The sequence below is a fragment of the Athene cunicularia genome (genome assembly GCF_003259725.1).
Source record: "Athene cunicularia isolate RWA chromosome 13 unlocalized genomic scaffold, athCun1 chr13_part1, whole genome shotgun sequence".
NCBI classification, from domain to species: Eukaryota; Metazoa; Chordata; class Aves; order Strigiformes; family Strigidae; genus Athene; species Athene cunicularia.
Window position 1 is genome coordinate 16,610,118 of NW_020799117.1, and position 24,923 is coordinate 16,635,040.

Consider the following 24,923-nt stretch of genomic DNA (forward strand, 5'->3'; position numbering starts at 1 on the left):
CCATCAGTCAGGACATTATCTTCAGATCTGTCCATGTTTTGAAAATATCAGTGAGGTTGATTCACAAAGAGTAATAACAAAAGGAGCAATAATTTTTTAGTGCTGTAAGTACACCAAGATAAAAATGGACATGTTAAACTTTGTATGAATTTCTGTCTCACATTAATGGATGCAAAAATAAGACATTACAATACCCGATTAACTCACAAAGTGTGGGTTGAACAGGAAAAGCAGTCATACTATCTATCTTCTGTAGTGTTGTCATCTAATATATCCACCTACAAGTGAGCACTGCTAGGAAATGAACACATCTGAATTTTGCATTTATATGTGAAATATCACTATGGCCTTAAAACGATGTCTAAAGAAGTCAAAAGCACATCTTTGCCTGTCTGTAGATCAAGCACAGAGTGAAAAGGTGTCAAAGAACAAACTTTCATCAAGACACAGCTTGAAACTTGCCACGGCCAACATGATCATAAGTCAGTGCCAAAGCAATGCATTGTAATTAGCAGCAGCTTTAATTGTTGTTGCTAAAAATTGTCATAATCTTTATCCACAGATGAAAAAAAGAAGACAATGGGCTATCTTCTAAAAAACATGACAAAGATGCTTCTATGCAAACAAGGTAGGGACTTTATAGACTGATTCAGAGAGTCACAGCTATTACGGGATCCACAGATGGAAGCGCAGAGACAGGCTGCGCGAGAAGCAGGCAGGCACTGCTTCAGCAGTGAGAACCAGCCTTCAGCAAGTACCACTCGCTTTGACCAGCGACTTGAAAATAAAATAATCTGGTTCTGGTTTTCTCTTTGTCCATCAATTTCAAGGAGGCTTTTTGGACTACAAAAAGTGAATGGAAGAAAAGCCTGGCTTCTTTATGTTGCGTGGAACTAATGCCAAAATGATAACTGATTTGCTGGTGAAAAGTCAGAACAACAAAATGGAAGAATAAAACAGCTGAGATTCAACACTTCTTTCTTCCCCCAAACATGATGGAGAATGCTTTCAAAACCTGAAATGCAATAGGACCAATAGTTTATTTTGACTGGACAGTTAGGTTGTCTTTTCAGGGCAGTGTGAAGGGAAATAAGCAGACAACTCCCATTAACAGCAACATCAGGGTCCTCATTCACAGCTGGAAACAAAGAACAGACTTTCTACATTTATCAGTCTGTACTTTATTAAAATGGACACACTACATAAAGCATGTAAACATATTTAAGAAGCAAGGGAAATACTTCAAAGAAGGATTAAAAATGTAAGAAAAATATCAGAAAAGCCTAGGTTGTGACTTTCAAATTCACATTCAGTAGGACTTGAGTATTTTGTCCTCCTACACTCTTCTGAAAATCTAAGCATTGGCTAGTAGAATTCTTCTGATATGAAGCTAATTTAACTGTAATCCAAGAAAGCTGTTCTTACAAAACTAGACTCTACTGAAAGTAAAGCAGCTTCAGGAAGCTGAAGTCTATGATAAACTTTGTCCTTCTGAAGCTGCAGAGATAGTTTTACATGGACGTGTCCTGTGCACTGCACTAGGCTATGACACAGCAAAACAGTCATCTTGCCTGAGGCTGTCAACCTCCAAAGTTCTTTCAGCCACTCCAGATGAAGCAATTCAAATGTTTTTCTCCATCCTCCAAACATGAGATTTCAGTAGGATGGGGTTTTATTTCCCTAAATGAGGTTTTCTATAGGTAAACAGTAAGTAGTTTGATTTTAAAACTCAAATGTTGTCTTAAAAGGAAAGCACAGAATAACAGCATCGTGACATGTTTGTACCATAAAAAGATAACTTACATGGTAGACAAAGAGACTAATGTGCTGAAGGCTCCAGGGGTGATAGTGCTGATGTGATTGTCATACAGAGAAAGAAGCCTCACTGAACTCAGTCCAGCAAAGGTGTCATTGTTTATACAGCTGATAGAATTGCTCCTCAGCATCCTGCAAGGATTAAAACAGGGAATTAGGAACTACTGGGATGGGGTATAATTTCAGGATAGGAGGTCCTTTATCTAGGGCATCAATAAATGCTTTGGAACCACTGTACTCTTTTTTTACAATTTTTATTGATTGCTGAAGTACAACACAGCTATGTGTAAACATCTGACTTTAAAACACATTTCTTCCACACAATATTAGAAGCTGATGGGAGCTCCACATCTGAAAATAGTATGCAATCAAAATTATGACTAGTGGCAATCTTGAAATGAAAACTAAAGTCTTAATTTAGTAAATGTCTGAGAGTAAGTGAAGATGTATTTCAGAGATCAGTTGAGAAAGACTGCCAGAAATGTGTGACAATAGCAATACTAGCTGCATTACTTCTACTCCTATCATGGATGTTTTTTGTAATCCACACTGCAAAAGTATGGAAGGAAACAGCATCCTCAGCAGAAATCAAGGAATAGTTTAGATTTCCAGACCTAACACAAGCTCTGAAATGTCATTAGAATCATTAATTGACAAGACAGAAAGCAGTAACCATTCTATAAAATGGTCTTTGCTCAGTGCTTCTACTGGATGAATCAGTGTTGCATTTTGGAAAATACATCTCTCTGAGTTGTTATGGTAACAATGAACTCGATGATAAAGCCCAATTAATCTGAAAGACTGTAGTATCTTGTTTCACTCCATAGCAAAAACGGCTCGTGTATTTTTAACACTGCATGCCCATCAACATCTGGGTCTGTAAACATCACTACACAGTTGTGATATTCCTACTTAGGTGAAAAATTATTTAGTAATTAAAGCATACTAATAAAAATACACAAAATACATACAGCTCATGCTGCTGTTCCAGTGAACTGATCCTTCAAATTGAGGAGGGTTAATTCCTTGGTATCACATTCAAGCAGTAAACAATGAAAATTCATACTCTCTTACAATTCTGGTTTTAAATCTCAGATTGGTATCCACTAGTTGGGTGTTATGATGCTACATCAACAGATACTCGAAAAACACCAAAGAGAAATTAGATATGGCTGGGAAGAAAACCACAGTGTCATCTCAAACAGTGTTTAAGACCTGAACATTACACTGGTTTTGCATTACTATTCTCTACGTACAGTTACCATCACAGGCACTATGGTCTTAATATTGCAACTGAGGTGAAACCGTGCCAGAAAAGAGTCACAGGGCACAGAGGCACACACCTTGCATGTGGATTACTAAGCTGCCCGAAAAGCCAGGTCAAGACCACAAATTCTAGGATGAACAGGGTAGTAAGAGAAGTAAGGCCCTTAGTGGCCTAGTAGCAGTAGGAAACATTTTCTTAATTCTGTATGTGAAGTATCAGGCAGTAGTATTGCAAGATAGATAATTGAATTTGGATCCCAATATATCTTGCACAGCAATTTATTACACGTCAGAAAACATAGTCTTAAAAACTGGATCATGACCCCGTCCAATGTGGCCTTTCTGTAAAAGACAATGATTTTAATGCTCAAAGAAAATCAATTAATGGATAGAAATATGTATACCTCAAGCCAAAACCTTTGGTTTTGTATCATGGTTCACCATGCACTGTGTGCTCTCCTTCCTGAAGGAAACTTATATTTACAGATCCTCATATCATGCTGTGTATATTTAGACTGCTTTATCGGCTAGGGGGAAATATAGGTCAAGTCAGCAGGATAGCTTGAATGTTAAGCATCTTTTTATTAAAAAATGCTGAATTTTGTTTAGGAGCACTGCCACAGGCTGCTTTACAGTATAAAAATTAATTTAGTATCTATGGACAGTATTTTCAAATCCCTTAGTAAAGTGCATACATTAAATTAAAGAACAGATGGCTGTAACCACAGACGAAAATGTTAAAGGAACAGCAAAAGATAAGTTCCCTATTCATTATTACAGGCCAAATTTCTTAAAGTGAAACCTGAATTTCTTTTTACACTTGAGGAAGGATTGAAGTAATTGTACCATGATACTTTGTACCATAGAAGTATTTGCTGCTAATTAATAAATTGCAGATTTTAAATTGAACTTTGATTCATAGAGTTTATTTACTGACAGCATCCACCTAGTTAAGTGTCTTTCAAGCCCAGTCCCACAGTTAAATGCTTTCTTTCTACAGCAGAGAAGACTATGCAAGAGAGGTATTTTTCATGTACAGGTCATATATATCATCTAGCATGAATCTTTGCTGTGACCAGAAGCCTAGTCCCTTACTGCTTCTCAGGATGGTAAATGGGTTAGACTAGACACTGTCCAAAAATTGTCTGTGATCCTTCTTCCAATATAACTTTTAACATGAAAATAAATTAGTGTTAGGTACTATGAGTTTATGTATAAGTGTTAGTTCTCAGAAATAAATTACAAAGGTCTAAGCACAAAAGTAATACCAAACTGATTTCTTATGTGTTTGTTTTCTATTTCTCCTTCACACTCTCACCAACCAAAACCACATTAATAGTATACCCATGCGTACTGTTTATGGTACTTGGTGTGGGCAAGAGAGCATGCTGTGGCTAGTTCAAAGCCATGCCTGTGTTTGTGGGCTACTACATGTTCAGAGTGAGTGGCCAGCTACCTTCTGTCAGCAGGACATGTTAACAGTTTGGCTATGCATGCCTTAAAGTTGCTTAGCTATACCTGGTTTTGTGGCAGCAATAACTTGAGTCTTTCTTCTCTCCCTACCTACTGATTTCATATAGTTTGTAGGATATTAAAAATCTTTTAGGCTCCTAGCCTACTCTGAGGCTTGGTTTAAGCAGACCAATAATTCCAATTTGGGTGGAGGCAGAGTGGGAAGATGGAGTATTAGATAGCAAGTCTTCCCACATGCCTGGTTTCCATAGGAAATAACAAAATAATAAAAGTATTAAATGATTAAAAGTGCCCAAATTTGACCCATGACAGGTTCATCATCATGTTACTCCTGAAATTCTTGAAAATCTGTTTTTTCACAGAAATAGCAGGTAAGTCTCAAACATACCCAGGACTGGAAATATACTGAAGACTTCATGACAGTGATGGAAGACCCTGCCTTAGAGCCTGTTGTCTAGTAACAGGTATTTTAGCAGGCATTACTGAACTTAAGCACTCCCACTCAACTTACAGAGGAACAGAGAAAGACAGGTCTTTGCACTTACAATGTCTTTAGCCCTGTAAGGCCTCTAAACATGCGTCCATGCACTGATTCTAGTTGATTCTCTGTCAGAATCAGTTCTTGCACTCCTGAAGCTCCGTCAAATGTGCCTTCTCGGATCTCCTTGATCTTATTGTTGCTTAGATTTCTGGAAGGACACAAAATTATTAGTGTTTTATTCCAAACATACGTCATCACACTGGAAGGAAGAAGATAGGAAGAATATGTGTCTTTTAGTGGTTATCTAGAGAGACATTAACCAAGGAGAGCATACAGAATTTCAAAAGTATACCTACTGTACTTAAAAATATTTCCCCTTCACTCATCAAAACCACAACTATACCAGATATATTAAGAGTATTTAAATTAACATAATCACCAGTTCCTACACCTCATGTTCTTATTGCTTATAAGGGTTTCAGGGGTACAATACGTGAGGGTTTCTAACATCTGATATATGTCTATGACGTTAGGGACCATGCTTGTGACTGGGTGCTCATCTGGCAAGCATCAGTTAATGCTACTACGACTGAAATAGGTACCACACATTGAAATGTGGACCACTTTAATTTAGTGTACCAGGACCTTTATTCTTTTTAAACTCAACACTGGAATAACATACAAAACTGTGTGACTGCATATCTGATACAAATTTTAGTATGTGTACTCATGAACTCCCAGGCACTTAAATTTAACACCACCACTCGAAATGAGTATCACTTAATTCTCATTTCACAGCTACTGCAATATACAGCATTATTTTCTAAATATTTACTCTGCCTATACAGTCTCAAGATGTTTGCTTACAGATCAACATTGGAAAACTTCAATCTACTAAGTCAAATGAAGTTCTGATGAAATGCAATATTAATCTTTTGAATATTTAATATTTGTAAAAAAACAGTGAATAGAAAACTTCTGAATGATAAAATGCCATTAGAGATGCATAAAAATAAATGGCATTTAATTATTTAAAACATTTATATAAAAGGCCTTAAGCACATTAAAACATTGGGCCTCAGTCCTTCAATCATGTCCTGTACAGATTTTGGTGAATAAACATGTTTGTTTAGGTTTATAACAGGAAATACTAGTCTTTGTTTTATTGTCTCCAAGAAAAAAAAAGAAAGTAAAAGATATGCTCTTACTCCCAAGAAGATGCCAAATTCTAACACTATTACTCATCCTGAATAGCACATTATTCCAGAAATGATCCCAGTGCACATGCAGCATGAGTAATAGTTTCAAAATCCAATTCCAGGTGATATAAAACAAATGACAAGGTATCAGATTAACACCTGGGCTACTCTGCTCAGAAGAACAGGCAATCTTGTTGGGATAAAAGTTGACAGAAGACATGGCAACAGGACAGCTTGGCCTCAGATAGAAATAAAGTGAGTCTTGCTCTTTGCAGAAGTCATCACTTAATAAAAAAAAAAAAAAAAAGTTGAGTCTTGGAGATACGTTTCATGTGGGAAACTTGAGTATGCTGGTTTATGTCTGCTGAACAACTGTCAGATAGTGGACCCTACAGCATGTGGCCCATCACCTCTTGTACATTATGTGATGAGAAAGAATAGGAGTATGCCAGCAATCAGCCAAAAATAACACAAAAACATACAGAAATACTTACATGCAGATTTTGCTTTCCAGAAATTTAGTGCTTTGTGCTAACTAACACTCACATGAAGAGTTTATGTTCAGTGTCAAAGCAAGTCAAGGAAGGATATTCTGACATATGCATTTAATTTTGGGGCTCAGCTATTTCTCTAGTGGAAATGTTTATAGCTCAGCAACTCTTTTGAATGCTGGCATAAATAAATCTCCCAGTGATTCCTTTCCTGGTAAAGATCATACCACGATGCCTACTTGCACAAAAATAAATGAATAAATAAGTAAATATTTGTGGTGGGAAGGGAGGGTGAGTTACTATAATGCACAAAAACTTTGACTTTCAATTCACAGTTTGCAAACTGACCTACACTTGTAGTTAAAAAGTTTTGTTAGTTTTTACCACCTAAAAGATAGTCACACATATGAAAACATGGGTGCAATTTTCATAGATGATTAGATACTCAAGGTGAAAAAGAGCACATACTGGAGAAAAAGACTGGCCATACTTTGCAAAGGAATTGGCACATTTATACAGTGCAAATCATCTGAATTTTAATTGCTGCCAAAGAACTTCTGTTTTAGGGAACTTCACTCATTTGAGTTAATAATGTCTAATTATTTCAACAACACAAAGTTATCCAAAAACATGCCAGCAGTTTCAGAAGAAGTCAATTATATATACCTTTCCCACAAAAAAGATTTGAAAATTCATGATTAAATGCTATGGTGAAATCAAAGTTACAAGGCAGAGAAAAGACAAGCTTTACAATAATAAATAGGTAAAGATGACACTGCCCTGCAATTCTGCTTAGAGTATTGTCAAAACAGATGTTGTGCTAACCTGGATTTCTTTATTTGTCTTCCTGAACTAAAGCATCCCATATAAGAATGCAACAAAAAAAATGTAGATGACAGCACTCATTCACTAAAAAAAATAAATAAATGTATCCTCCTTAAAGTCTGACCTACTAGAATAATAAACATGAGAAATTACATACTTTTCAGTCTACCAGCAAAAATAATCAGTGGATACAAACCTTGAAAAATGAAAGCAGTGAAACTTTTGTCTGCTCTGCAACTCGGGAGAGCTCTACTCCATCCTTCCCAGCACTATAAGAATCTTTCATATACGATCATAGAACTTAACAAGGAATATTTTTTTAATCAGAATAAAAGTTCTGACAGACTTTACAGCAAATTCTCATAAAAAAGCCCCATCCTCTTGCAACACTAAGATCCTACAAGGAATTATTGAAATACTGGAAGACAGTGGAAAAGAAAATGAGTCTTAGGTATTTCCCAAGGTACCTATGCCCTCTGGGAACCTATAGTCAGCCTGGTCACTCAAGAAAGGTTACTGTTTCCGTAAGGACTCCCTGATTAATGCTGGTGATAACATTTAATCCTATTTCCAGACTTTTATTTTGGGCAAGAGGTCAAAAGAAATTTTCGGAAAGCCTGGGTTTACTTTATGTGGGGCTGTAAATAGGGAATTAACAGATCTAAGAAGCTATCAAGGTGACATTGTTCACACAGCTCACTTTTCAGTCAGATTTTATTTACTTTATGGCTAAAGTTTATAGTATTATTATTTCTGTTGATCTTATAACTTCAGCACAGAACAAGCCGGATTCTATTCAGACTTAGCAGAACCATTCCTCCTGCTGGGTCAGTTTTAACATTCCAGCGTGCTGTCCGTTGCTCCTTCCCACAAGAACCACCACCAGAGCACAGTCCAAATGCAAAGGCTCTGCTTGCTCTCACTTGAACTTTGTAGCTTTATCATACAAACAGCCTGTTCTGTGTGGGGGTTTCCCTAGAATATTTCTGTCGGTGATGTGTATGGAATTTTTAAGTATATGTTAGGAGGAAAATCCCAATGCTGTTGCATTCTTTTGGAGGATGCTGAGGTATTACAGCTTTTACCATAGCTTTTAAGAGAGTGGTTCTCAGAAGTAGGATGGCATTTAAAGTCTTAAACACTAGGAACAGTGAAGTATACCCAGTGACATTCCTACATTCATTCAGCAGAGCAGACTGATGGCCTCACTGGAAAAAAAGACAGGCACATTATGAGCCCAAATGCTATGTACCACAACACTCTCTACAATATAATTCCAGAAAACAAAGTCTGCTTCTGTATAACAAGTGACAGATGACTGCAACCTCAATTGCCATGGCAAAATTTAAGCTTAGGGGAAAGAACAGCAGGTAACAGCTGTTTCCAAGGACACAAACTACTTTTACCTCCCCAAGAAACTTGAGATTCTGTTTTTGAAACTGACTTATAGTCTGCAAGTTTTATCATGATTCAATTTTATATTGCATGTAAAATGTGTTAAATCTTGGGCTGACACTCCATACAAGTTAATGTTGGAGAAATATTTATAGACAAAGGCAATTATATACGAGAGGTGGGGTTGGCAGTACCAGCTATTGCCAAGGCACCCTGACACTTCCTATTATAAAACCATATTTTATGTTCACTTTGTAACTTTGGCAAGATTTAACAGAATGAATTTTAGATATCTCTTTCAGGTTTTGAGGTAAATATTTTTTATTCTTGTTCTCTGAGAAAAAAGGCCAGTCCCCTTTCTCCTTCAGCAGTATATGGTAGTTTACCTTTTTGTTTTTAATGTAAGCTCACTGACCATTTTTTCTCTGCAGCTGCTGGGATCTCAGTGGGAATGGCCAGTCCCACTGATTTCTCATGGGCACTGGGAAGTGGGCAGGCTCTGGAGCTGACATCTGGGAGCTGCAGCCTCTCCCTACGGGTCAGCATCCCACTTCAGCACGCAAGTGGATCTCCATGCTCCCACTGAGTTAGGTACCAAGGGGGTTTTGGAGCTTGAACCTGCCAGAAGACCCCTCCAGGCTTCCACTGCCCAAGCACTTGAGGGTATTTTCACTGATTAATAACTTGAGGTAGTCCCAGGGACTCATGGGGTCCCCAGTGCTTGCTTCATGCTAAATTTGGTCGCCGCTGCAAGGAAAGAACTGCTCCCTTCCACAAAAGTCATAACCTTACCTCTGTGAATGGTAGTGTTGCCCCTCACCCCTGCCTGATGCAAGATCTTGCTGTCCTGAATGAGAAGGTCTCCCATTGGCAACATACTCCTCTGTGAAAGGCAAAGCTTCCAGCTCCCAGGGCTGGAGGGCAGCAGCTCCTGGAGCCTTTCTATCTCACCGGGATAGGATACCCCCAAAAACCCAACTCATGGAGCTGCTCCCACTCTTACGGAGCTCAGAAATGCGCCCTTGTATTTCTCCTGCACTTCAAGCAGATTCACATTGCTCTTTTCTAAGCACCCTGTAAAATACTAGCAACACAGTTCTTGGAGCCCAGAAGCCCCTGTAATGTGATTTTGACTTTCAGAGACAAGTCATCCCTTTACACTGGCAAGATCAGGTGCAGTAATATGGTAAAAATGCAATGAAAGCAACACAGAGTTCAGGGCATTTTGCAAAACCCACTGGAGAACCCAGGAAATTACTTCTGGACCAGGTTAGATCTGTCTACAGGAATCTACATCAAAGTTTTTATTCTACTGTAAAAAGCATTAAACATAAATAAGGATTAAATTTAGGTTATGAGAATAGCATTATGTATAGGGGATTTTGCAGCTAATCATTGAAGTTGATGGATTTTTTTTTAAAAAGGCATATGCAGACATGTTAGTCTTTTAAAAATCAGCAAGGTAATCTTAATTTAATTCCTAAATAAAATGTGGCATAACTTTGCGTTATAGATCTGTGACCTTTACATTATATCAAGAGTTCAATTTTGGTTTGCACTAGAATGTATTCAATCCTGTATGACCCATCATACAATAAGATTCAGCTTAGTAGGAATATTTACAGACAAATTACATCCCAAAAGCTAATTATATACTAGAGGTGGAGTTGGCAGCACCACCTATTGCATAGGACACTTTCGTTTTTGGTTTTTTTTTATATTCACTTTATAACATTGGCAAGATTGAAAAGAATATACGGTCAGATGTCCTTTTCATGTTTAGAGGTAGATACTTTTTAGTTTTATTTTTATTTTCAAACAAAAGGAAAGTCACCAATTCCAGGAAATAAAGCTAACCAAACCACCATTTTTCTCATACCAAAACTCTGATAATCTTTTTGTGACAAGCTCAAAGTACTCAATTAAATTCTGATTGCAAATTTGTTAATTGGTAACTACTATGTAGGTGCTTTATTCAAAGGATACATCTTCCCTGTGAAAAGCTGATAGGATTTGGCTGAATTCTTAGACTTTAACAAAGAGACTTGACATTCCTGCCATAATCCAAGGAGACTTCAAGAGATATTTTTTGGAAGATTCAATTTTTAGGAGCTAATTTTCCAGAGATTTTTTCACTTCAGATTCTTCATCTTCAAATGTCTCTCAAGATGGTGAAGGACACTGAGCTACAGGCTGTGCAAAGTTTGGGACTGGTCTCTACCCAAGTATCTATTGTACCAAACCCATGCAGTATTAAGAAGTAAAGTCCTTAGCTGGAGAGGGGGCCCCAGCAAGGTCTGTGAAAGCTATAAAACCAGCTCAAGGCAATGAACTGGAGTAACTGTGTGTGAGGGCTAGGAAGGGAGCATCAGTGAGAAGAATAAGAGTTTTGTCTGTATCTAGAGAGAGGTAGAGAGAGAAAAGGACAGGATACTGGCTATATACTGAGGTAAAACATGGTGAGAATAGAAACTACACTGAATCGGGAGATGAGGAACATAGCAAGAGACTGGGACAAGAGTCCGACTAAAAATTGTTATGTGAATATATAATTAAAGAGTATTTTCACATGTACACACTAGAGCAACCCTAATACGTCAGTGCTAAATCTATGACTATTTCCCTTTGGAATCTTATTAGAACACCCAAGAGACTGTGATATGCCACAACACAAACAGAGACATGGACAACTGACAGAGCTTGAGTGACAAAAGGACAAATGTGAGTGTACACCTAGAATGCAAGTAAAATCTGAGTCCTCTTTAAGGTCCAATTTACAGACCACCTCACAGTATTCACGTGATAAAACCAAAGCTACCCTTAAGCATAATGTAAGCTGAGGAGGCACCAAGATGAAGCACCCATCAAGAGGAAGGAAGAGCTAATCCTTCTATCTCTGGATTTATGCTGGAGCTTTACTATCTACAGTAGAACCACGATACTCTTAAAGTAGTTTCTTTGCAAATTCCCTTGACATGGATCTGTCATTAGTCTTAAAGTGAATGAAGGACAATCAGAGGGCAATCATTCAAATGCCCATTCAGATATGCAGATTCCAGACATCTGGATTCATTTCAGAAGGAAGAGAATTATACAGATTAAATAAAGACAAAAAATAAAATAAAAATGTGGTTTAGGCTAATGGTCTGCCACTGCAAATCTCTGAACTGTTTTCTTAAGCCTAGGAAGCAATCCAGTTTCCAGACAGATTCCTCCACCTGCTGTTTTCCTTTAATACCTTAACAGACAAGGAATATGATGAGACAGAGTCAATATTGCCAATCAAATAACAGTAAAATTTCTTGTCCCTTATATACACTGATAAATGAGGGTTTGATCAATATCCTTCTTCCTTAACTTAATAGCAGCAGTAAGACTTAATGAAGAGCACACGCATCACATTCCTGCCACACATACAGAGCTGCTGCATTAGGAACATCAGCAGCGGCAACCCCATCCACTGTTACTTCCCTACATTCCCCTTCTTGCATGAGGGAGATAGGCCTATTATTAGCAGAAAGACACTTAGTAAAGGCCAAATAATAACATAGAGAGAAAGGGGTGTTTTGTTGGCTTGTTTATTCTTTCCTGTTAACCTGTTCCCTTCACAAAAATGGAACTAGGAGAATTAGAAAAAAAAGAATTCTAATCTGGCTTTTTAAGGATCAAGCTACTGAGTAAGGTTATGGTTGAAATGTTGCTCCGCATTTCAGAAAATCCCTTTATTCAAATTGAGATATTTCTTTACAACATCAGGTAGGACAAAATAAATTAACTACAAAGATTATCTTAAGAGCCTCTCCTTCGAGACTTCCACTAAAAATCCATATGAGAGACAATTTTTATGAGGTGGAGGGCAGAACTTCTTTTTTCCACCCTATTGAACTGCACCTGTACACCTCAGTTCTCATCACCTATCAAGAACAGAGCAGGAAGATTTTTTGCTTCACAGTAAACAAACTCTTAAAAAAACTATCATAACTGTTTTACGCTGCATTTATGCATAACAATACAGCCCTGTGAAGGCACCCCTCCCACCTGAATGATTGATGGGAATAGGAAGGTCAGCATCATAACTTGCCTATGGTAAATTTTAAATAAAATGAAAGAAATTATTCCAGCTATATCACCACTCAATTTTTCAAATCCTAAATCCTGAAGGCTTGATGAGGACAGATGCTTTCCAATCTGTGTGTACTTTTACACATCATTTTTCATTCCCATCTACTATCTACTTATATAGACAACAGAGCACTTCAACAATGTCAACAAGTTTTTCTAAATGCACCGTACCTACAACTTACGGATCATTCATAAAATACAAGGCTAATGTATATTAATTCCCAAAGTCTGGTGGTTTGTACCTGCACAGATACAACGCCCACTCCCAAACCTACAGTGCTGCACGTGAAATTTTTGCAGAAATAAAACTGACATAAGAATCCCACTACAGTTGTCTTCAAAGACCCTGAGATCTTACATAGATTCAAAAGACTAGGAAGCTCCAGGCAGCAGAAACTACATGAAATGAATGCAGAACTAAAATCCTGGTTAGTTGGTTTCCCTAAATTACCTTAACTCTAGCAATAAAATCTTACTAAAAGTAAACAGTTACATGAGACATTAGCAATGGGGCCATAGTGTTAATACTATAAATAACTTCAGAAAGATCCATTTAGAAGACTATCAGGAGGTATCTAACATATTATCCTCTTCCCAAAACACAGCTCTTATTAAATATATACATTGTACAGTGCCAGGACTCAGGCTGTTAACTGAATTATATAGATATATTTGAATGACTGATCTCTAAATTAGCTACCTGATTCTCCTCTCTAAAACAATAATGATCAGAAGAAGCTGCCATTATCTATATCTTGTAATATTATTTTCCTTTGACTATTTGAAACAATCACACTAGTTGGAGCTGCACAATACACTCAAAAGACCACACCAAAATGCTAAACACTGTAGCCATCTCTAACAATAAGCATACCTCTGAATAAATTCTGGGATGGAATTCCTTTCAGACACCATGTATTGAAGACTTTCAGAAATATAGCCTAAAGAATACTGAACTGTCAGCCCAGGGATCGATCTTCATCTGTCACTGTGGTTTAACTGGGCCTTTCCATCTAACAGGCAACTCAATTTCCTTAAATTCACATTAAAAATGTGATTTCTGACATGGTAGTACTAAACTATGAAAAAATCATACCCTCCTCCTTCCGATAATCCAAGGCAGCATGTATTCTAACAAGCAAGTGACTGAAACTTACATTTTTCTGAGGTTGGGCAATTTCTTGAAGAGTCCAATAGCTTCCAAAACAGAAATATCATTGTCATTCAAACGCCTGATAGGAACAAACAAAGAGACATTTAATACTTCACAGATGTCTACAGACATATCTCTGTGACATACAGGGCTGCCACACAGAGAACTATGACCTTTGTTAAGCAAGACACTATCTGCCATCTCTCCCAGAATCCTAGAGTAAAAGGAGTTTAGCTTTGAAGGGAAGGGAATATAGTAAAAGCTTAGGATGCCTTTAAGAGTGTAATGCCAAATGACAGTGTCAGAATGTCACCTTTTTCCAATGCACAGGGTAAGAGATTATTAACTTTAACCATTACACAGCCTTGTTTGCATGATTAAACCTCCCTCACGCATTCTGCTACAGAAGACATGCAGCTGGAGCTGTGGTCCATATAAACAGGAGGGATCTGATTTCAGGTTCTTTGCCATCAAATTCTATCAGTCTTCAAAATTATATGCAATGGCCATTGACTTGGCAGTCTTGGAATCCAAAATTCTTTCTCTGATAACATGCTCCATCTTATTATGTAGAGCCTTTGCTGTGTTTCTGGATGTCTCTCATATTTTTCTGTCTTAACTTCAGATCAACAATTTATTATGGGGTTTTAAATAGAATACCTTAGTTACAATAAATAGAATACCAACACAAAAAAAGAATTGTGTTTGAAGGGGCTACTAATATAACAAAAGAACCAGATTCTTCAGTTACTAAGTCATAAACACATTTTCTCATACTCAAAGTGTGATAATAATTTTGAATAATCTCTAAAGGCAAATAAATTTCTTAAAATCACTTATGGTTTAACAATACATTAGTTTTAGTGACAGCCATTTGACCCAAGTAGCAGGCACTGCTGAGATGGAATGAGTTCCTGATCACACATTTAACTCGAAAGGGTTAATAAATTTCTTACATAAAAATGATCAGCTGCAAAGACAAAGGACTCACAGGTAGAATGGGAAGGAACCATACAGCTTGGGCCCTATAACAGGTCAACACTTCAAGACGACACACACAGAGGCAGCTGATGCACAGCTGATGCACGGGTGTGTGTGTCTTTCTCATTTCTCAGCCCCACAGTTGGCATGAACGCTACGGAAATAAGAGTGTTGTGGTGCTCCTTTGAAATACAATTAACTTCCCCTTTTTCACACAGGGATTAGAGTAGAAGGTGCCTTGAACTGGTCTGCATCCCTTTTACAGCCTTTAAAAATGAGGAAAACCAGCACGTCCTGCTGAGCACATTCTGGAGAGCCAGCACTTACAGATCAGTAGTATATTCAGGAAGGTGACTGGGTAATCGGGTGAGTTTTTGGTTAGAGCAGTCTACAATTGTTCCCTCGCAGCGACACTTCTCAGGACAGACAAGGTCCATGAAACACTTCCCGGTGAATTTACTTCTGTAATCCTCTGACCCTGCAATAAAAGGAAAATATATTCCAGTAAACAGTTTCCGATAATGCAGCAGAGATTTTATGGAATCTATTTTCAACACCACCTCCAGTCAGCTCCCAGCTCCTGCACACAATTTTAATACTTGCCAAAGACTTTTGTTCAGCAATTTTAAAATTACTCTCAAGACTAGCCTCTGTTCTTTCACTCTTCCCTTGATAGATTAACTCCTTGTCTAACAAGCCTACCTGTTAAGGTATTTTTTGAAGCACATCTAATTAGCTGTTGGAGCCTGCTTCAAATGAGCTCCAGCAAAGTCGCTTTTCCCCATTTGGAACTTAGTCCAGTGACAAGGAAAAGGGATCTCATGAAAGCAGGAGCTACACTGGTGCATTCAAATGACAAAGGATTTTTAAAGACGTCATAAAAAGCCTCAAATTTTCAGACCTCAGTTATTAAGGTTATTTTTGAGAGCAATCTTTTAAGAGAGAACCTTGTCAATTTTCCAACAATTAGATACCTTTATTAACTACGTTAAACAAACAGCAAAGTAATAGCAGTTTAAATCATTTTCATTTTAATTAAGGAATGGGTAGACCATACTTAGTGAGAAGCACTCCCTAATGTACCATTATACCATGATTGCCAGACCTCTTTGACTAGGTTTTTGACCCGTTCTAATGAAATGCTTTTCCAATTAGGCTCAGTGAACTAATCTGTCCTTTGCAGGTTTGGTTTTTCTCTTTTAATAACAGCAGGTTGGAAACTTGATCTCTGTGATTCAAGGAACCAGGAGTATTAATAAATGTGAATGTAAGCAAAGTGTTGCCAAGATCCTGCCAGGCAATACCTGTGCACTCACTTCACATTTTGTAACGGAAGGGCCAGAATTGTCTCAGGAACCTTGTGTAATGCCCAGTGATCAATAAATACCAAAAATTATTTAAATTTCTCCAGAGTTTTAAAAGTCAATTGCAAGGCTTTCTCAGGAATTATCTGAGCAAGTTCAGTTTTTAAGAACCTGAATAAAAACTTAAACCTAAGCTGAAATTTGTTTTTAGAGACTTGATGACATTCATCACCTGCTTCCCCTTTCCAGACTGATAAATACACTACTGCTCATTTTATGACTGCATACTATTTTCTGGAAGAAAAAAGAAGTCACCTAAACCCACTATTACTTTAATTTATGTTACACATTACCTCCACAGGGTGATGCAGTGAAAGCAAGCAATTCTACAGGAAATCTAACATTTTAATTCCAGACTTCCGTTAGTTTTGTAATTCCAAACTAGATTATGAGAAAAATCACATACAGCTTTGTACATTACCACTTCTGTGGTGCTAAATACTTTTCAGATTATCATGCTTATTGTAAATTATACAACTAAAGTGAGACTTTGCTACTGCTTTTCAGCTTGACAGCACAACACTTAAAATATTAGTACCACCGGTCATTTTGAAGTATTAGAAAAATACAGCCTAAGCTTTTCCCCACACCACCATCATTTAATCTCTTATCCTTTCAAAAAACCACATGTGATTTCCAGTGCTAAAAATTCCAGCCTTCGTAGCCAGCCTAAAATGTCATGCAATAAGCATATTTCGGTTTGACTACAAGAACATAGAGCTATTCTTTCTTAGGTTTATGAAACAATACATTTGGTTGTTTATGATTCCTTGGAAATAATGCCAAAGATGAACAGTTACCAGGGCCAGAGTTTATTAAAACTGCTATAATTACAGTACACCTTGAAAAACCTATCAAAATTTTTCAGTGATCAGAAAGCGTTTTGGAAATCCCCAAATTAACTCTTGAAGGAGCATTTTGATTTTTTCATTGTAAAAGCTTTCATTGAAAGAATCATCACAACCATAATGAAGTTACACAGAGTAAAAATTTATTAAGTATAATTATATTAGTCTACTGATGGATACAATATTCATCTTCCTATAGGAAAAACGAAGGATGGGAAAGTAAGAGGAATGCTTTATGAAGGAGACAAAGGGGTATATAACATTAGAGGGTGAATATCAGTTTTTGGTTTTCTCTCAAGCTTTCTGGCAAAGTAAATAAATATTTACAACGTTTTGACTTGGCAGTCTCTGTCTCCTGATGACATACAGCTTTCCACATTGCATCAGCTCTAAGAAGATGATCTGGCCTGGGCATCAGTCCACTGCCTCCACGCTTGCAACAAGGGAAAGCCCTCAGCTCAGCAGGAAAGGAAGGGAGCAAACATCACCTTCATACTTTTCTTTCCTTCTCTCTTTTTTTTCCTTTTCATGTTTTCCTTCTAAATGAGTAAATAAGAGTTACCCAGGTAAGCAGTAAATCAAAAGTAATCAATAGCATGTATATGCTCAGGAAGCACTCAGTCATCTGTTAGACTGTGAGACAGCAGGAATCACCTGCCAAAGACTAGATAAAATTTACTATTTGACCTGAGCCTTGAGATCACTTGGACAGGTGGCTGCTCTATTAAGATATTCCCATCTGGGATACTAATGCAAAATTCAGCCATCTGCTTGCAGAACTATTTAAGTGTGTACATCCATTTCTACACGCAGGGCTTTATCAGTGTACTACTGTGGGGCTCTGAGGACACATGACAGGATTCAGGAAGTACAATTAACTATAACAGACATGTAGTACTTCTTACACACTGTAGAATGACCTGTGGAAAGCCATGGAAAAGAGGTGCAGGTTAGGCAGAGAAGAAACCCTTGGCTTCATTTCACTATTCCAGCCCAGCCATTTGGTCATTTCATTACACCTGAAAGCACGTGTGCACTGTAGCTGAGAACTCTGTGAAGCTTGGCTGAATGTAAAACATGACCTGGGAATTTCTGGTAATTTCCAAAATTAAAAATAATTGTTTGCTGTAAAATGAGTAGCCAAAGCAACAGCAGGGCCTGTGTTTAACTTAGGGCAACTGTGTTTATCTGTATTGCTAGTTTGTCTGATAACATTTTCATTTCACAACCTATGTGACACCACTATCATGTACCAGGGTATTGCAATTCTTCAGTATCATAAAACAAACACACATGTCATTCTACAAAACATCAGTACTGAGATACAGAAGCACCACATTTCCAAGGGCTCAAAAATTTTAGATGCCTTTTTAATACCCATACAGAGAAATTAATAGAGACAAATACCTTTTTGTCCTATTCTTCACTTTAAGCATTGCTTAGCAAACCTGATTTCAGTTTTTAAAACTTAACTTTGCCCAAAGGAATTAAAAGGAGTGCTGGATGATCTGTTCTGGAAAAAATCAAGCTCTCTCAACCGGGGCTTGAATATTGATCTGATATATTAATTCTAGAAAAGATGGATCCAGCTGCCTCAAATTTGGCACCAAAAATATGATCACAGAGATCACCTGGTCTAAAACTTGGGACACAAAACCAGGAATCTAGACACTCACTTTTTCATGTAACCACTAGATCACAGTTCTCATAGGTTTTCAGGAAAAAAAAAAAAAAGAGGCGCATTGTTCGTCATAATTTCACATCACTATTATTAATTCTTATCAGTAATTACAGATAAAATCAGAGCATCTCAGATGTCCTTCTGATGGCTCTACAACAGATATGTAACAAATTTGCAAGATGAGACAGTATTTCCGTATAAAAGAACTTCTGAATGAGGCTCTCAAAGTCCTTTATGAATAGGTGTAATTATCTCTACTTTACATAGGAGGGAAGTTAGGCCAAAGTACGTTAAAGATTTTATCTGAACTGTCAAAGCTAAAATGGCCTATTTGGGTATGCCGACTCAGCTTTGTGCTATGTAACTACTGGATAATAGTCTTTTCATACAGGCCATGTTACCCATGTCATTTCAAGAGATAAAAGATAATGGTTTGGAGACTTTTCTGAAGTTCTTTTGCGGTATACGTCTTCATAATGAAATGTCAGCCTGTTAAGATTGCTCAGATCAGGCCCAAAGTTACATTAAGTAACAGGCATCTTGTTACAGAAATGGCATCCAAAGTGTACCTCTGTTGGAAGGACTTGCTGGATGGCTCAAATAGAGAGAGGTAACTTACGTTGTAAGGTAAGAAGACAAAAATTGGTTTTCATCTTTGTAGGTATGGCTGGAATGACCCTTGAATTATATTAATCATCAGGATGCCTAACTTCTTCATTATAAGAGCAATTAAACAGATTAATTACTTAGAAATGGTTATTCTGCATGCAAGCCCTCTGGAAAGTCTGTTGCAAACATCACTAGCGCTCCCGCCGTCAGTGCCCGGGAGTCTGGTTAATCAACATGTTACCTTTTTCATATTTCCTGTGAGAAAAGGGGAATCTCTCACCTTTTGATGCTTCTGAAAACAGCAGAAGTATCCCAGCATGCCATGCGGCAGGGAGTATGCAGCCTTCCATGGTGCTTGACAGAACCATGTTCAATTTGTATTGTTCTACCACATGGTTAGATCAAGCACAAAGGAAAACCCCATGAACAGCCAGAGTCAGAGTTAGGCAGCGCCAAAGAGAGAAGAGCGTTGAGAGGAAGCAGCATGGAGAAGCACAAGCTGAAGGTTCACGGAGAGCTGCTCTCCACTCCACCCATGCAAAAAGGTGCTGGATACAAGTCATCCTTTACGCTACAACTGCAGGAACACCCTGGAGCACAATTGGGGTTAGTGGACAAGAACAGAGCCCAGGCGAATTCAGAGACAGAACTAATATGATAGAAAATACTACCAAAGGACTGCAAACAGCTCCTTCCAGGAAGGATGTGCAATATCCACCACATATTGAATACCCAATCTACACTGCTCTTTATTAGCTACTTACTATCTCCTGGTGCTTCTTTTCAGTATAAATGCCATTTTGGTTCGCTCCATTTATTTAAATGCAATCTTAGAAATACCACAGCTTATATTAGTAATAGTAGATTCGGAGGTGATGGCCGAGCTCTGGCATTGCTCCCCAAGCTCCCGCTTTGAGCCTGATTTCAGCTCCCAGTGGCCTTTCATGCTACTAGCAATTATATTGACAATCTGTAATTACCACTGCTTCACCTTTTCTTTCCTTTTCTATCTTTTTTTTTTTTTTTTAAATTTCAACTGCACTTTACAGCAGGCAGCACACACGTGACACTGCAGACATTAAGGTAAACAGGAGTATTTTGTAATTCTGTTTCTTGGCATAATATTTGTTGGGTGGAGGCATTTGCTGATGGAAGCATTCTCTCTTTCTGAAATCCTGTTTTATTTCAAAAACTTAACTTCTCGTAACTTATTTCTGCAACTTTGACATATAAAGTAGGGCATTCAGTTTTGGCTTGACTGCTCCCAGTGAAATAAAACTCCCATTGACTTTAATGTCTGCAGAGCTATGCCAGTGAAGAGTGCTTTTGAAATTCACATCTCAAATGTTCTTGCAGGCTTCATGAATGAGAGAGGAAGAGGCTGTCCTCTGCAACTGCTCAGAACATTTTGCTGGACTTCAGTGAAGGTCAATGCTTGTGCTTTTAGAAAAAAGTATCACTTTCCTTAGTAAGGGGTTTGCATTGCCCAAAGAACAAAGTCAGCATCAAGCAAATAATTCATTGCCTACATGGAGAACAATGCAAGTACTTGAGCAGAGATGACAGATAATACAGCAAGGGGCTCTGCTTCACTACTTTGCTATGAACCAGCATTACTATGCAGAAAGCCAGCACAAAATTACTTTGGAACTCCAGAAAATAAGTACAGTGTTAACTTAGTCACGTCATACTGTGGGTTTGCATACAGCAATGAAAGTAAGACATTTTGATTTACTGTCTATCATTACAAACTAAGAAAGAAACTGAAGCAGCTTTTTAGGGGAACTTAACACAATAAACCTTCGATCCCCACAAGCTGCCATATTAGCCAGAGTCCTAACTGATACAAAAATTAGATTATTAATTTTCTTTTGTGACTCATGCAACATGGCACAAAGAGGGATTAATGTTCTTCCATGATTCATTCAAAGTATGCATAACTCTAGAATCCACACCTCATTTATTTAGAAATTATACCTATAACTAACATTCCTGCCAATAACTTTGTATGGCTCTAGTGAAGAAGGATGCAGAGTTCCATATCCTTTTTCCTACACTGGTTTAATAATTGCAGCAATACTGTCATGGGCTCTTTAAGTAACTTCATCCACAGTACTCTTAAGCAATGAGAAATAATAGTTCATATCTTCCTCATATACTGATTTTCAGTATTAAGTGCAGTATCTGTAATAAATCAGTAATTTCAGTGTCAATGAACTCTTTCAGTCCTACTGGAAACAAATGCAGTCAGAGCCCTGCAAACGTCTTCCTGAGAAACCCCTAGAGAATATTTTGAACAAGTCTCTATTCCTCTGCTGCACTAATTAAACACTGCTTACAATAACTGCCTAAGCTAATCATCAACTACAATGAACAAGAGGTACCAGCACACAAAGAAAAGTCTGCCAAAACCCTAATTTACGTCCCCAGAATACATGAGAGGCAAAATACTCCACAGGCACGTTCTGGCCTTTCTGCTTATTGCAGACGATTGAAAAAATATGCAGGAACAGAGGAGGCTATCCTCCTCCCTCTCTCTTTTTTTTTTTTTTTTTTGACAAATAGAATAGAAAAAAACAGGAAAGCACAGTATTTTGTAAATTACATTTAAAATAAAATATTCCAAAAGCCTCTGGATGTACATGAGATTATTCTGCATAAATGTTTGAAAGAAAAAAGTTGAAAAAGGAGTTATCGTATCTCCAGAGATTTGCTAGTTTTCATGAAAAATGCTACCCTTTAGATATGCTCTACATCCAAGCAGCACTGTATGTCTTGTTTGTAGTGTTAATTCACCTCTGGTAACCCAAGATCTGTTTGTTTATCAGTCACTGAATCCACAAGTTTGCTAAGAATTTGTATATGGACCCTATTTTTAACTGTCCCAACAAGCTGTAACACCTCAGGAGAATTCTGCAGTCTCAGAATAGTCAGATTAAAATTTATTGTCCAAGTGCAGGCTCAAACATTCTTGCACTGGTTTTAGCTGACTAGCTCTTATCATGCCAATGCCTCTCCAATTATTTTCTTTATCCTATTCAAGTGACCACTATACACACAAAAAAGTGCTGTCTTTGCATCTCTGGTAGGTGCTGCTCAGCTTAATCTCAACACACGCAATGGCAATGTGAGACAAGAGAACAAACTTTGTTCTGCCTTAGTTTTTGAGGTATCTGAGTTACAAGATTGACCACTCAGATTTCTGTCATAGCTAATGAAGACACCTCCAGAGGACAACTCAGATCTCCTGTGAGGAATCTATATAGCTCTGTACTCTGCCTACATGGGCAATCTAGGACAACTACGTTATTTGGATGCCTAAGTGATATGGATGCGTCTGTGACTCAACATTCATTCTCCCTCTTTTCACTGCATCTTTACTACAATTGCAAATAAGAACGTTGGCTGGTAACAAAACAGTTCAGATGTTTGATGGTTTTTTTTAAGACTAATTCAACTTAAAAATAAAATGAGGTACAGCCTTAGAACAAGCTTTTTGACTGGGACACATCAGCTGACTTTCTTATTAAGAACCATACTCTCTGTCAACCAGACCCACCTGCTCTATGTTAAACTTATGCTTTCTTGAGTAAAATGGTTTCCATTCTGTCTACTTTTCCCCTACTGCAGTGCAGGAAACCTTCGCCATAGTGTTCATCATGAGTTAGTAAAGGGTTAGAGTAACTGACACAAATATCAACTCAAAGATCTGAATTGCTATCAAGGACTTAGAGGAAGGGAGAGCTATAATCAATATACAGTACAATCAAGTTAGTTTTTCAGCAGGAACATTCCCACAGTACAAGGGAATTTAGCTCCATTACTATTAGCCATAGCACTTGTGTTGTGTTCTCTAATGACTTCAACTTCACAAAAATTTCATGCAAACCAAAGCTCAGATATACTCAATTATGGTGTATGGTGAAGACTTCAGGTACATAATTATGAATTCACTCAAGGATTTAATCTGTAGGTGATTTGTTGCTGTTAAACAAAAACTTCCATTCAGATAGAATTATTCTTTCACACAGCAAACATACCCTCAGTTTTGTTATATTCAGAGAGTTTCTGAACGTACTTTTGCTGAGTCTTTCTGTCTTTCAGGGGGGAAAAAAAAAGTAGAACACACAGCATTTAACTAAATAAAACCAAACCAAAACACACACACACACACATGCACACACCCTCCCCGAAAGAAATCTGAATGCAGTTAATTCTCCAGTTGTCCACGTGATAGACAATCACTCCACTCAAGCAAAAGCCCTGGTGAACGAAAGTGCTGGAACCTGGCCCCAGACAAGATTTTCCTCAAACGTGACCAGGCCTTGAGTACAGGCAGTTGTGTGCAGGACTACCAACCCCCACCACTTCAACTCCAGCAGGGACAAACCTACAAGCTGTCAGGGCTTCGTGCCTGCTCAGGCAGGAGCTGCTGGAGACCAGCATGCTAAGGGCAGGCATAATCGTGAATCCCCAAGCACGTGTCACTGCAGTACTGTAACAAGGCAGACAAGATATCAGTGCTTTTCATCAAGCAGAAAACGCTAAGGGCAGGAATACGAATGCATAGTCTGTAAATGACTATTTACTTACTAAAATGGAAGGAATTTGCAAAGTTGTCATCAGAGTGATCAGCAAATTACAGGAACAACTGGAGAGTGTTTCAATCAGATAAATTATGTAAACTCTGGATTAAATTCACTTGCCTTTCATGACTTTCAAACACTGGTTGAAGAGTAACAATACATTGTACCTTTCATTTTGAGAGATCAAAGAGCTTAAATAGTGTTTACATGTCACTAAGAGAAGAGAAGGGGATAAACTAGGGAGAGCAAGAGACAGGAAATGTGTGAACTGCTGCAAGGACAGGACAAAAAGCTCCGATGTGCAGCCTGTGTTCTGAGTGGGAACATTCCATCCATTGCAGTTCTATGTTTCTAAGGCTAAAACAACACGGAAAAGAGAGCAGGAAATTTCAGGGGATGACAAGTAGTAGGAAGACTGTTCTAAAGTAAGTAGGTAACCAAAGACAGGTAAATATGTATGAAGACAGAGACTGTAAAAGACACAATAACGAATTAGAAAGAAAAATGCAATTACTAAGAAGAGGTTTTATCAAACGCCTTCAAAAATTATGAGTGAAAAACCCGCAACTACATTACTATCTGGTAACAGGGGGATAACACAAGAGATACGACACAAACACTAAATATGCAGGCT

At 37.9% G+C, this 24,923-nt stretch overlaps 1 protein-coding gene across 3 annotated transcripts in view; it reads right to left on the bottom strand.

Moving 5' to 3' along the window:
• Nucleotides 1–24,923, bottom strand: part of SLIT3 (slit guidance ligand 3) — a 525,769-nt gene that overhangs the window by 108,726 nt on the left and 392,120 nt on the right. For all 3 annotated transcript variants that reach the window (XM_026858170.1, XM_026858169.1, XM_026858168.1), the window contains 4 exons: nucleotides 15,529–15,679; nucleotides 14,225–14,299; nucleotides 5,100–5,243; nucleotides 1,804–1,947 (listed from right to left, as the gene is read on the bottom strand). In XM_026858170.1, the coding sequence (XP_026713971.1) occupies nucleotides 1,804–1,947; nucleotides 5,100–5,243; nucleotides 14,225–14,299; nucleotides 15,529–15,679 (514 nt within the window). The remainder of the gene's footprint in view (nucleotides 1–1,803; nucleotides 1,948–5,099; nucleotides 5,244–14,224; nucleotides 14,300–15,528; nucleotides 15,680–24,923) is intronic.